Raw genomic sequence first — 15186 nt, 5'->3', positions numbered from 1 at the left:
ATCAACGGTCATTCTCTGACATTTTTGTTTTTATGCTGAACAAATGAATTCAATTCGAGTCAAAACGCACCTATTGCGTAATCATACCGCTTTAATAGTTTTTATAAATTATATTTCTACCGTACTGCTTTTTCATCCAAGTAGTTGACTGTAGTGGTACATGATTGTAGTGTGTTTCTTAACGTAAGAGTTGTTGCGACTCAGTCGTTAGGACCACGGACTTTCAATCATAGAGATCCAAGGTCTGTGTCCCTGACAGCAATTGCATCCGTATAGGCAAAGCACTTTATCCTCATTGCCGAGTCGCCGCCGGTACCTTAATTGCTTGCTTGATGGCATCCATGACTACGTTATGGCACGTGAACTACACTCCAGTATAATTCAAATTCATATACATTGTATAAGAATACGTCCATGGTGGGGGGGGGGGAGGGAACACTTGCCCCCGCCCCTTAAAGGTATACAAAGTATTGATCAATTATTTAAAGACCAAGACGAACATTAAAGCCATTTTTCTTGTATAAAAATGTTCAATCTCATACCTGAAAACGGGCACTTACACTTATAAGTAAATCTAGTGTACAGATGGTAGCCTCGCGTCCTTCGACGAGTGTGCCCCCTGAATCATACCTTTAGTACACCCTTCAGTTTTCCTTTTCTTCTAAGCTTTCTAGCAATAATTATTATAAGAATATTTTTTCATTGCTTGAACAATGCGATCATGTTTAAGCTTTCAATGAATACATTTCAGACTAAAATCGAATGGCAAAGTGACAATAGCTCAACAATGCAAATGTGTATAAATGAATGTTTGCGAAAGGATATTGCCTGGCAAAAGTGACTGCTATTATTTTGAGTCAATAATAGCGTAATACAAAATCTGATTGGTCAGACGTTAAAAAATATATACATTTCGAAGCGCTCGCTCGTGCACTCTGCTTGTACTTGGTAAAATGAATAGTTTTCGTAAGTTATGATCATAGTCCTTTGCAGTGATTTTTCATCATGTTTAATTCCCTAGAAATGTGTTTTTAAATGCTCTATAAACGCGATTTTTATACTCTGTTTTCAGTCCCTACCGTACCTCCCCCCTAGCTCCCACACCCTCCCCCAGCTCGGCCGCTTCGCTCCCTCGCCGAGGATCTCACACCATTGCACACCGTCACGGTAACGTGCCCCCGTCGAGATTTTGCCACCCCCCCCCCAAAAAAAAAAAACAAAAACAAAAACAAAAATCCAACAACAACAAACAAACAAACAAACAAACAAAAAACAAAACAAAACAAAACAAAACAAAAACAAAAACAAGACAAAAACAAGACAAAAACAAAAACTATAAGTGTTCTGGCGTGCTTGATGGTGGAGGAAAAAGAAATCTTCGCCCAGTCACGCCAATAGAGCCTTCCCTATATACACCACTATTATATTTTCATATTTGAAGGTGGAGGCGAAGACGATAGCATTTCATTGAGAAAAAAAGATCCAACAGGTCAAGCCATATTTGGTGAACTCGTGACTTGTCTCTCCAGTCAGTGATATAGTGGAAGTAATAATCAGTTCATTAAAGCTTTCGTGCATATAGCATACAGAGAAAGAATGTAATGATTTGTTTGTGTACAAAATAATCGGAAATACTTGCAGTGATTTGATGCAACAATTTGTTAGCATAATGTCTCCCTCTCTCGCTCTCCCTTTCTCTCCCTCTCTCCCTCTCTTTCTCTCTGTGTGTGTGTGTGTGTTCATGCTAATTGGTTGCTTCTCCATGTCCTTGTACTCAATTCTGAAATAACTCTAAAAGAAAATTAAATTCTTGTTGCTGGTGTGGATTTATTTTTCAGTATTCGGTAGTTCCCTTTTAACTACTTTGCATTATTCTTGCACATTGGCCCGAATTCACGAAGGTGGTACAAATGAAACCATGGTTTAAACAATGGACAAAAACCACGGAGCGCCAAGTGTCGCTTGGAATATTTCGTTATGAAATCAAGTCATTTCGTCGATAAAATGATTATTTTGTAACGAAATGGCAACATTTTGTAAGTAGATGAACATTTCGTCCACGAAATGATAATTTTGTTAACGAAACGGTCATTTTGTCGACGAAATGACCAATTTCGTAACGAAATATTCCATGCTACACTTGTCGCTACATGGTTTTTGTCCATGGTTTAAAACCATGGTTTCATTTGTACCACCTTCGTGAATTCGGGCCATTGTGTATAATCTAGCTGCGTACGGGAGGGAGAGGGGGATATAGCGCACTTATAGAATCGTGTTCTATATGTCGAAATGGGATTACCTCTCTCTGAAGCGTTGTCACTGTTGTACGCAACTCCATTTCCACCATGGGTCTCATCAAATTATGGCGTCCTGTTTAGGTTGGTGGAAGGAATTGGGATCCTTTGGCACTATGTCACGCAACATTGTGATAGACGATCACATAAGAATGTACATCTTTAGGAGCTAATTTTCATTAGTCGTCATCCGGTGGAGTGTAGTGGAATCTCCTTCCTCCACAAACCACAACAAGCTTTAAAGGGATGATGTAGTATTAGTTGAGGTGAGGATTCAGCTTTTAACTTTTTGCGAGATACTTAGAAACACCACATAAAATATCAAAGAGCATACAATTATACAAGGAATTTAAAGTTTATTTGATATAAATCAGTTTTGAAATGGCCGAGATATCCAGAAACAAAGTAAAACAAAGCAATCCCAATAAAAGGAAATGGTCCCACCTTATGTAAGGATCGCTTTGTTTTGGATATTTAAGCAATTTTAAAGCCAATTTTCATCAAATAAGCATTGAATTCCTCTTAGAAATAGAAGCACTCGCAATCGAGCACATGTATCCCCGAACCCGTCTCCCATACTCCATCTGGATTACTTTTTAGGCCAGAATTTTGTATGATATGGCAACTGTTGCAGGATACGATAAAATCGTAGTATTTTATAGCTGTAGGTGTATAAATTTGACTATGATACATTTACATACCAAATTCCAAAAAAAAAAAACGGTCAAGAAACAAGGCAGGGTCGCACACACAAGCAGACCCTGTAAACTTTACCTTTTCACGTATAAAGACGGAACAAGCGAGGGCGCCACCACCAAAAACAATATGGGCATCTTCATTTCACTATAATGCACCTTTTTGCCAAATTTGAAGAAAATCTTATTAGAAATGTGGCTGATAGAGCACACACAAGAAATGAGCATTGGCATCCAGAGTCGGAACACTGAGGGCGCCGTCACCACAAACTGTTGTGTCCTTCATGCAGAATGATCACCCATACTCCTCCCTAGCAAGTCTGAATAAAATCTGTTGGGTAACAATCAAGTTATTGCATAAATAAGCACTTTTGCAAATTTTGACATGATCAAGATGACCTTTGACCCTGTAAAAGGTGGAACAGTGAGGGCAGCATTATCAATAGGTATAGATGTATAGATTTGACTATAATATATTTACATACCATATTTGAAGAAAAAAAAAAAGGCCAAGAAACAAGGCCAGCGTCACACACACAAGCAGACCCTTTAGGGCTCACACCCGTAAATACAATGGACCGTCCCAGACCCCTTCACAAATTCGTACCAAAGATACCAAAACAAATGAAGAAATAAATTAATTAAAAATCAATGATGTAGTTTGGCAAAAAACTGAATAGCTGTAGATATTGAGTATGAATTCCTCTACAAATTGCATTTTGGTTGGAAGATGAAAGCTTTTCTGGTGGAATTTGAGGGGACTATATTTCATTGGGTACGTGTACGGAAAATGGGTGATATTTTGAGTGACAAGAACTCGTAGCCTGGCTTTGCGGACCCCTGGACAGAGTTTGAACTGAATTATCCACCCTGAGAATTTGATGGATGAAAGGGTATATCTAACTTATCCAGGTTAGTGAAGCTGAAACACCTCATTTCTCCCAGCTATTTTACAGAATTTTTTGAAATTTGATTTTTAACACACATCCCTATGGGGAAATATTTATGGGTGTGAGCCCTTTAATAGTTACCTTTTCATGTATAAAGACGGAACAAGCGAGGGCGCCATCACTAAAAACAATAGGCCTCTTCATCTTACCATAATACACCTTCATGCCAAATTTGAAGATGATCGAAGAACTGCTGCCAATAGAGCGCTCACAAGCAGACCCTATTGAATTTACCTTTTCATGTACAAAGACGGAACAAGCGAGGGCGCCATCACCAAAAACACTAGGCGTCTTCGTCTAACCATAATACACTTTCATGCCAAATTTGAAGATAATCGGAAAAGAAACCCAGCTGGGAAGAGCACTCACAAGGAAATCTCTGCGGCGGCGGCGGCGGACGCGGCGCGACGAGGCCAAATCCATAGTATCCTCCGAACTCTGTTCGGGGGATACAATTATATCCTCTTTCATATTTCCTAAGAGGTTTCTCATTATCTTGAAAAATTATCATTAAAAAAAACCGCTGGAAACCTGGAGCCCAATCTCAACCTAACCTGTATCATCCATTTAAACTACAGCGATCGGGCTGGATGGAGACCATGATGCCACGAGCACGACGAGTTTGAAAAGGGTGTATTTAACGGGAGCAATTCATTTTGGTGAAGACATATTAGGCCAATGATACTTTGTACACTAATTGTCATTGTCGTTGCTGCTAGCTCCCAGTGTTATTACCATTAGCATCCATCACCTTATATGTCTTTTCTCTTTTGTTAATAGTAAAGAGCTTAAAAACATTTTCGTCACAAGCGCTGCAATGTCCATATCATTATTGCTATTATCATTATTACTATTTTCATCACCTGCATTATCACATTATCATTATCACTGTCACACAATACTCAATGACTCCATCATTTACATCATCATGCTCAATGGAATCATAATCGCTACAATTGTAGGCCTATTCAATCTTTATATTTATTTTTGTTTATTTCGTTCCGTATTCATTTAGAGGATTTGCTATGAAAAATTACATAATATGTGATAGCAGTTTGAAGAGGGTTTGTACTGTGGAGCACCATGGCATGCCACATAAGCAGTCTGTGATTAACTAATACAACCCAACGCAAACACAATCCAAACAACATGCTCCGTCAGATACGCATCGACACCAACACACCAAACCTTCTTATTCCCATCGTCCTAAACATCCTGTTGACATTATATAAACACGCTGCCCATAGTACTCGAACAATAATCCACACAATTCCTAACGACACATTCACTCAATCAGTAATGCATGTATGATAGATGTAAAATTGCAAATTAATGAAGACATGACACAATTTACATTCATGATGAAACACAATCATGTTTGGATTATCAAACCAGATTTTGCTTAAATGCCTCATCGATGCCAGCAATGACCACAATAGGTTGATCGGTGCTTTACGCCAATTCAGGGCATTTGATATGTTTTCTGAGTTAATTATACCTGGTTTCCAAGCTGTAGTTAGAGCTGTTATTTTTTTTTCCTGCCAGCGATGAAATAGTTTGTGTACATGTACCCAGTATATATTGCTTTCTTCACCACAAAGGAAGATGTTTATAAAGACTTCATGAAGTATCCTGACCGCATGTTCTTCACCCTCTTTCTTATTTTTTTTTTCTTTCTTCAAATCAACATTATGTGACTGGGTTGTCTAATGGGAGCTTGTGATAGCGCCACACTGAATAATGGAATACATGAAAATATGATTAAATAGCAGAATAAGTAAAGAGGTGGAAACATGAAAGATTTAAATTGAGTGGAACAATAACGACAATCGAAATAGTTATCAAGGTCAAACATAGCTCACAGTAATGTGCTCGGTATTGTTCTACATAATTCACATCCAGGGAGTGTATAAAATGAATGTTACCGCGGAAGCGTTTTGATAAAAGGGTTGTCGGGGTATTAAATTTCGGAACAATTACCATAGCTGACGAGGGTATAGAATGTGGCAAAAGATACCGCTTTAACAGTCAGGGTAAACTGACTGAAAAAAAAAAATATCCGGACGCTATTCAAACCTTGTCGCGCTAACTCTTGTTTGAAAGGCTCTGTTAAAACGAGGTTTTGATTTGTGCCTGAACACATGTCTGAGCATAACTTCATGCATTTTTGACAAGAACAGCGCTCCACTTCCACGTATTTTACACTACAGGCGCTTTATAGCAACCTCAGGATATTCAATACATGCGATATTGATGTTTGTTTCTGTTCATTGTTTCGCTTTAATATCGTAAGTTTAGAGTGACCAGCACTATTCTCTCGCCAAGTCAGGGAGCTAGCGCTTATTTCAGTAATACATTACACGTGTCTCAAGTTTAACTTGCGTCCATTTTTCGAACGTTTGCTTTGCGACTTCTGAGTAGGTTCTGGGGTACTCTGGCTTGGCGTTTACCCTGAATGAAGACTCGCCATTTGCATTTCTTGCTCTCCGCTGCTATCTGGTGGTAGACGTACTGGTTTTGGGGATTGTCGACGCCGTGGACGACGTATGGACGATGACATGGCTCGATTGCCAGCAACGACGAATTCGTGGTCGATGGGTTGACGAAATTTGAAGAGTCGACTGGATAAACCCCCACGAGAGAAGCTAGGACGCCGAGGTAAGCATCTTCCACTGGGAACGGGTGTCTCATGGCTGCTTTATGTACCACATCACTGAGGGTATGGTATGAAAGAAGGTATCCAAATCCACTCGCATAGGGTGGATAGCGCATATGTGGGTAGTCCTGGCGAGAAACGTACCACCTGTGTGTGGGGTTCCGGTGGACCTCGGCGTTCTCGATTTTGCATCCGACATACAGGTGATTCTTTCTCCACGCCGTCGAGTCTCGGAGGGCTAGGTCACCCGCGATGACATCAGGGTCTACAAAGCAATCATCATCCGTCTTCAGGTAATACTTCGGTCGGCAGTGGCGCCATACCCATGACATTCCGTGCAGAACTTTTACCGATAAATTGCGATAGGTATCGACATAATTTCCGATCAGTATATCGCCATGAATTTTGCTCTCCGATTCGACCGATTCTAAAATCGATCCATTGAGCCCCCCTCTGCCGATGAGGAAGAACGTCCGGTACCTGGGAGGGTTGCCGTTAAAGGAATCTTGTCCCCAAGTTCCACGTATGGCACTTCGACGTATCACATTGCCAGGTGACGATAGCACCACGATATTCAGCAGTAATCCTCGCTCGCAAGCCGGAGATAGATCGGTGTCGGCGTCCTCGTGATATTGGTCCCACACGACATCTAACACTGTGTCGTTTGCATTCACACCGTCTAGAAAGAGCATGTCATCGTCAATGCTCATTCCGCCAACATACGATTCGTCAAATAAAGTCCGATCAGGGGCGTCATCGATGTTTGCCGTTCTGTAAACACTGACCATGACGACGAGCAGGAGAAAAGACGAAACAAATCGCAATGGGTTGAAGAGTAGTCTTAGGAGTCTCCATCGCAAATTGATGGAAACCATATTCCTCTTCTGTTATCAGTCCGACAGATTCGATTTTTTTTTTCGGTTAGCTTGGGCGAAAAGGAATCTTGAAAAATGACTGGGAGAAATAATTACCGTTTTGTAGAAATTTAACTACACACGTCCCGGCCTAGAAAATGTTTCCTTCAGTATGTTTGTTTGTCGGCTCGTTGCTGTCATTTCGGACAAAATAATCCTCTCACTGCCACGAAATTACACAATTCCGGTGCTCACTCGGTCTTCCACTTTGAGTGTTATACAAAGATAGGCCACGCGAGTATACAGCACTGATATAGTGCTAAGAATATTGCGTAAGTATAGACGATTGAGGTTTACCCGTATACCATTCACTGTGAAGACTCACATCACCGTAAAATCCAGGCACAAAAACACGCGAGGTGTAGGGACATGTTTCAACATCATGACCAACGTTGCGGGATCAACTTAAAGCGGCAGCCTTAAAGCACCATTATGTAAAATAATGCAGCGAAAATTCCTGAAAGATTCGAGTTTCGTGAAGGTTTCAGTGCGATGTTACATGCTCACGTGATTCCCAGCGGTATAGGGCCATTATACTGTCTTGTTACGAAGTAAAGCTGTATGTAAGAAGATGCGTCAGCGTGTTAAGGAGCCACCGTGCTCGAATATTTCACTTCCGGAAGAATCAGTGACTGGGAAGAGTGTTGGATTGCACAGATTACACTATTTCAGCATGACATACGTCGTTATACACGGTGGAAAAGCCGAAGTGAATGACGACAAAATATTGCATACGAAATGTGCAGGACAGCTATAGGGCAGGCACGTTCATCCATGGGCTTGATTGGGCTATTGACAATGAAACATCCGTCCTGTCAGTGATTAGCCGGCTTCCTCTGGTTGCTAGCATATCTGGAAGGGCACGAGGAGCTTTTAATAGTCGTATGACCCTAGGAGCTCAAAAGGAGGGCGGATAAGAAGGTTTGACTGTGCGTGTGCCTTCATTCTTAAGGAGCACGTGAAGGTGGGGGGAAGCGGTTTGCGCGACTTTGCACAAACCAAGCCTATCGGTGCATCATTAAATTATCAACACTCAAGATAAGATCGAGTAGCACACAAGTCTTACGGCTACACAAAATTTAACTGCGAGTATTTTACAATGATAAACTTAACCCCCCCCCCCCCAAAAAAAAAAAAAATAATAATAATAATACAAGTGCTGCGTAATCATGCTTTCCTTGAAAGGTAATCAGGAATTAAAATAAGAGAGAAAATAGGTTCGCAATTACGAAGGGACAATTCTGATTGCTTAATCTATTTTTATGTAATAATGATAACATAAGATGGAAAACATAAGGTCCCTATATGTCAGCAAAATTGCCCAGTTACATCAACCCACTTTCATGTATTGTGAATACATAAGTAAACGCGTTAGTGAGTCAAAAATGAAAATGATGATGAACGACGCGTGTGGGAATGATTTTCTGCAAACGTCTCTAAATATAACAGATCCTCCAAAACCACGAAACATAACAATTGAAGACAACCGCAGCTGTGTAAAGGGTAACCGTGTTACGGGACATGAGTCAACCCCATCACGGGTCTCTGCCCCAGCAATGTGTGCCTAGTGCACGGGAAGGTGAGATAGGGGTTCGGTGTCTGGAAATAAAAAACCGAGGATAATCGAATAAGGAACACCTCCCAGACGGATGCTACGTGCCGTTGGGTTTGCAGGAGATAGAGCTGACGAATTATTCGTCGACTCCCGAGTGACACAGGCAAGAAATACAGGGCGAAGACGGGCGGCGGCACAGCGAACGACAAAAAGCATGATGTCACTCGAGGATGAAATTTTGCCACTTTTGCTGCAACTCTTTGCTAGGACTTAAGCAAACATGCGACATTTACAACTCCAGCATATCTCCCGACATCACTATAGAGACATCTCGGGTCGATCTTGAATAACAAAACCTCATTAATGTTGTTTTTGCACACTCCTTCCTGCCCTGATTCTGAGGTTTTCTGCAACTGACAACGATCATTATTCCAAATCTATTGGAACTTCCTTTTCGTTAATTGAGACTTGCGCATGTAGCATATTGCATATACTGTACAAATATGGGAGAATCTCCTTCAGCTCTTTTTCATTTTTCAGGAACATTGTTGTCACGCAATTTCCTCATCTACACACATTTCTTTCATTCTACTAGGGTGATATGCACACTATTTTAAATACACAAACAAAAACACTGGAGTGAGATAATAACACACACACAAACATACAAACACACACATAGTATTTACCATATACAAACTCCATGCTTTTTACTCATATTAATTATAACTGAGAAATATTGGACAACACTATAAAAACATAAATATGATTAGTCTATATGAACTCCATGTTATTGACTCATATGAATTTAAACTGCAACTGAGAAATACTAGGCAACACTACACAAAGATTTTTGTTTCTCGATATTTATTTATGAAACACATCAATACCTCTTTGTGATGCCGGTTATATTTTGATCGATGATTAATGAAGTCAAAAGACAGTCCATGAAAAAAAAAAAGGCAACTGCAATCTTTTGGTGAAAATTTTTAACATACACAAGGTGGGATTACACACATAAGAAAAAAATCTTGCACATACCCTAGTGATGTAATAAATCAGGTGTATATATACATCATATATATGCATTTATATATAAAACACAATATAATTGTGTAATCACACTTTAAGGTTCTAGACAGAGAATAACACAGAGACATGCGTTTATGACAGTCCATTACACTGTGAAGCACAGTCAATGACAATGCAGACATTGATTGTTGTCACGATTTCTAAATGCATTTATCACATAATGAAAATGTATAGGAGATCTTCAACTTGAAAGTTTCAGAGACTTTCTGAAAAGTCACTTCTCATCAACGATCTACCATGAAAGGATGTACATCTAAAATATGAAATCATACTGACAAAAGGCACAGAAAATGATCATAACAAACTGCTAAGTAAATGTTTCAAGTATTTGCATAAATCCTGGTAATTGTTCATTTAAGTTTATTTCTAATGGCTTTCAGATATCAAGAGTGTCACAACATTATTACTATGTATATACTTCATTTGTTTATACTGCTCTGGGTTTTTTTTTTTCAAACCATTTCATCAAAACATTTATTCTGAGTTGCATTCCCCTAAGAGAGTAATTGTGTAATTCCTTTCTGCAGAAAAATGATAATACAAATGTGGGATTTGTTTCACTGTAGGACCCACTGCACCATAGTGTAGACGGGTGAAATTTACTGGTTTCAAATCTTGTGCAGTATTGGGTAGATTCACACTATCCCAAAACCCAATTCGTCAGTTACAGACATATCATTATCATATCGATACTTCTGTCTTCAAGTTCCATTCTCACACACATCCAATGTCATTTATTTCACACTATGTAACTCAGCATAAGATATTATTTCATCTTTGAATTTAGGGGGGTTCAAAAAAAAAAAAAAATGGGCCGATGACATTTGCAGTAAGGTCAATATCTTTTCTATGGAGAGGAGAAAGCATGCCTATTCTGCCAATTACTCAATCTATTTCATCTAACTCTGAACTTACCGGTTACTATGACAACACAAGTGCAACAGTCTGTCTTGCATCAACTCATCACTGAAGCCACATAACTCCAAAGATATCCAACAAAGAAATTTCCATATCAATAGTTGTATTGATCACACTTACTAAATATGTCTATCTCAAAGTCGTTTGGTATCCAACGATGATCTACACTAAATGAAAATCATACAATGGCAGAGTAACAATGGTCTGTTTATGCTGTAGGTGATGCAATAATTGACACTCGTGGTCTTTAACCACGGGTAGGATTTAGAAAAAAAATCTGCAAGAAATCTTGGGCAGTATCGGGTGTCATCGCTGCAACAGTTGCACATGAGCACTTGAATCATGCTGTCATATGATGCCAAATGACAAATACACAATTCATGGCGAACCACAGTTAGGGTATCCATCCTTTTGGATCGTTTGTTTGTTTGTTTGTTTGTATGTTTGTTTTTTAACAAGTTACACATGTGGAAGCCTCATGAAACCGCAAAGAGCCAGCAAATCATACTGCAGACCTTTGAGGTACTTGTCGTATATGGTGACAGGCTGACGAGATCAATTGTACATATACCCTGAATCAACCCTCCTCACATTTTATTCCTAACTCCCATTTGCTTTTGTCATCAAGAAATCTCACACATCACCACAGTTATGTGAAATGGGGGTTCTTGGCAGTCTGTCTCTCCCAGGATTGATGATATATTGTACGCTGACAGCAATTCAAACTTGGAACCACATCTCCTGTGTTTAACATGCAGCACAAAATACACATAGCAGATGGGGGTTTACATGATACATTATATGTCACATGGCACCGTCACAGTTCTTGTTTGGTTTGTTGACTCATGTGTGGGTGCTTATACATTTAAATATAACTTTAGACATACACACGCACAAACACACACATATATTATACATAATACTTGGTAGATTACGTACCTGTACAGCGTATCTTGTAAACAATTCTATCATTTTTACACTGTTTCAAGAAAGCATGGAGTTTTGGCATTGGCTGTTCATGGAATTTAATGACGTGACTATTGGTACAATAGGCTACTAAAGTTAAGGTAATCTTGCAGAATTATCAAATAACCCTGTCTTTTCCAAAAGCAGGCAAGCTGCGCATCAATTCTACAAGAAAATGCAGTATTGCAGAGGCAACCAGTTAAATTCAGTGGCATCCAGTACGTGTAAGGTCTTGGCATTGACATCTTGAGATCATGCCCAGTGTTTCAGGTCGAATCATAATGGTACTACACGGGAGCCTTGTTACAATGTTTATAACGAGGACCTAAAAATCCATGACATTGCCTTGCTACAGAGACCATGGTTTCTCACTATGTTGGGGTTCAAAAACAAAGAAATATGATGCGGTGGGATCTGCAAAAACTACCTTGTTATAAAAGACACTAGTCATATCTGACCTCTTTATGAGGTTCCACCCTAACTGGTGTATGTTATATGCTCACAATACTATTGCACCACAAGTGATGTTATCATACAACTTCTTGTACACCGAATCAAATATATATAATGTGGTAATAAAACAAGGATTGCACATTTTAAATGCAGAAGAATATCTTGCTAACACTGACGCGCTGAATACTTCAATGAGTGCGAATAATAAAAGCGATGAATGCGCAGAAAGAAAACAACAGCTCAATAACTTCTGGTACGGCTACTACTGTGCAATCTCTGACATATTTTGCATACTCCCTCACAACGCAATAATATATGAAAAGGTTAAGTGTGTATTGCATATAGGTTAATATTACATGTCTTTGACTGAATTAAAGAAGCAGTTTTCAAGCACCGTTTTGTGACAATACTCTGCTGCCCACTTGGCAAAATCAGTACAAAAGGATAAATTGATCATTGGGAGACATACTTACCAAACTGGTACACATATACATTGTATATCTGAGGCACTCATGAGCAATCTACACTGTAGCTTCCAGAATGCCATCAGTATTGTACATTTGCGGGATACAATTATTATGGAATCATAAGATTATCTGGCACACACAATCATGTTCGACAGCAATACATTTTCTGAATTGCTTTTGAGCAGAGTGGTGTGTTACTTTACCCAGAAAAGACTTAAATGATAAAGACAGACAAACATTATCACTTAGTTGGCATTTGAATCGATATCTAAACGGTATATCATATCTGGGGTGACAACACTCTGTATCAAAAAATCATACATTTTCAGGAGAGCAAAAAAACATTGTAATGTTTGCAACATTTTTGCACAATATCGTCAATTTTTATGTCAATCAATGTTCAAACATGGATATGGACTGCATCGATAACTGTTCTGCTTGGAAACCTACATCAGTGATTTTGTTACAATATTTTTGGATTTATTATTATTATTATTTTTTTTAATAAACTGTTATGCCAAGGGGTCTTGTCATCCCAGCAACAAATGTGCATTTTACACAATATTTGTTTCCATAACACTTTTTGCTAGTGGGTGGTGGATTTGAAAAATCAAACATATCCACAATTTATTTATTTATTTATTGTATTTTTATTTTTATTTTTATTTATCTTTATTTATTTACTCTATTTTTTTTTTTTTTTTTTTTTTTTGGGGGGGGGGGGGGGGGGGGGTGATAATTGTCAGTTCTTGGAGAGGGATGGAGGTACAATGTATGGTACAGCACTAACCAACAGCAGATAAAGCAAGGCAACATGCTCTTACAGAGCACAGTCTCTCCCCTAGAATGTTTTACTCTTTTCAGATACATCTTCCTGTTAACCCATTGAAGGCGAGTCCCGAGTTTACTCGGGCAGGTGTCTGTGGGAAATGTGTGTTGTAGCAAAATTAGCTCATCCTCAAAGGGTTAATATACAGGTGATTCATCTATTTTACTCAACTCATTCTACAGTGTACTTTACACGAATGCTTCATTCATCAATTTCTTGCTTTACATCCATGATTGTTACATCAGCACAGAGGATCAAGTTGCAACTGTTAGCCCTAAACTGTACAACACTGAATCACTACATATTTTTATCAATCATCAGCATATGAAGAGTTCGTTTCCAAAAAACGATAAGTCCATATTTGCCAAATGGAGATATTTGCGATTAAAGGTCAAGAAAAATAAAGAGAATAATAAGAATCTTTTTGCTTCTTTAGGCCATAACTTCAAAAATGTACCTTTATATGTAGTGACAAATATATCATTTAAAAGGTATTATTTTGTAGTTTATGACAGAGTTCTTACTTCAAAATCTTCAAAAATCGGTTTTTGCAAACAAACTCTTCATATGTAAAAGTTTGACTTCAGACCATGTCATTATTATCACACTACAAAAACCCTAGTGTCATTTATGGTAATAGGGTTTCAAAATAAAAGAAAATAATTCAACTGTAAATAATCTCTAGAACTTGTACCAAGGAAAATGGCTTGTGATGATGACACATCCATAACATTTATCAATTACTTCACTTCTGGAACAACATCTTTACTTATATAATTTGTTTAAACACATGTTTCATGTAAGAAATCAACAAAAAATACCCAGGAGAGTAATTTGAAGAAACATTTAAAGCTGATTTCAAACTGTCATATCTAACCTTTCTCAGGGTAGATAAAATTTGGACTCTGGCCAGGAGTTTGTGTAGATTTTCATACAATAATTACTCAGCCATGGGGTAACTTCAACCAGAGACTCCAACTCTCCCGCTCTCGACGGGAGATTTCCTCCCGAAAGCCCATTTTTTCCAAAATCTCCCGTTCTCCCGCCCTGGCTCTATGTCTCCCATTTGAAATGATCTCTTACTCAGTGTCATCATATGTTGAAAAATGAACATGAGATAGCATGAGAGAGCATCTAGATCCCTAGAGCTTCCAGGGCCCTTCAGTGGGCCCTGGACTCCGGATGCAAGGAACTTCGCACTTTACGCTCGTGATTTGCGCTTCACACACATCAAGTTGGAGTCTCCCGTTTTCTAGGGGTTTCTGGGACGAGAATCACCAGATCAGAAGGTGCTTAGGGTTGGAGTCTCTGTTCAACTGTGCATTCGTGCACAAACTCTTTTAAGCGTACTGGAAAGTGCATTTGACTTTTCCAGAGGGAGTTCTAAGCTAACTAAG

The 15186-nt window shown here is 39.0% G+C and overlaps 1 protein-coding gene across 1 annotated transcript; it reads right to left on the bottom strand.

Moving 5' to 3' along the window:
* Positions 1-6312: 6312 nt before the first annotated feature.
* On the bottom strand, positions 6313-7383 carry LOC139723779 (beta-1,3-galactosyltransferase 5-like). The gene has a single exon (XM_071634988.1). It carries the CDS (start codon positions 7381-7383, stop codon positions 6313-6315), a length of 1071 nt encoding a protein of 356 aa, XP_071491089.1.
* Between the last annotated feature and the right edge of the window lie 7803 nt (positions 7384-15186).

The sequence above is a fragment of the Diadema antillarum genome, unplaced genomic scaffold, assembly GCF_040938485.1.
Source record: "Diadema antillarum isolate AM-2024a unplaced genomic scaffold, OU_Dant_1.0 scf00000199, whole genome shotgun sequence".
NCBI classification, from domain to species: Eukaryota; Metazoa; Echinodermata; class Echinoidea; order Diadematoida; family Diadematidae; genus Diadema; species Diadema antillarum.
This window is presented reverse-complemented; position numbering and strand designations above follow the sequence as displayed.

Coding starts and splice junctions, on each gene's coding strand:
- LOC139723779 (XM_071634988.1), bottom strand. CDS start 7,383: ATGGTCAGTGTTTACAGAACGGCAAACATCGATGACGCCCCTGATCGG.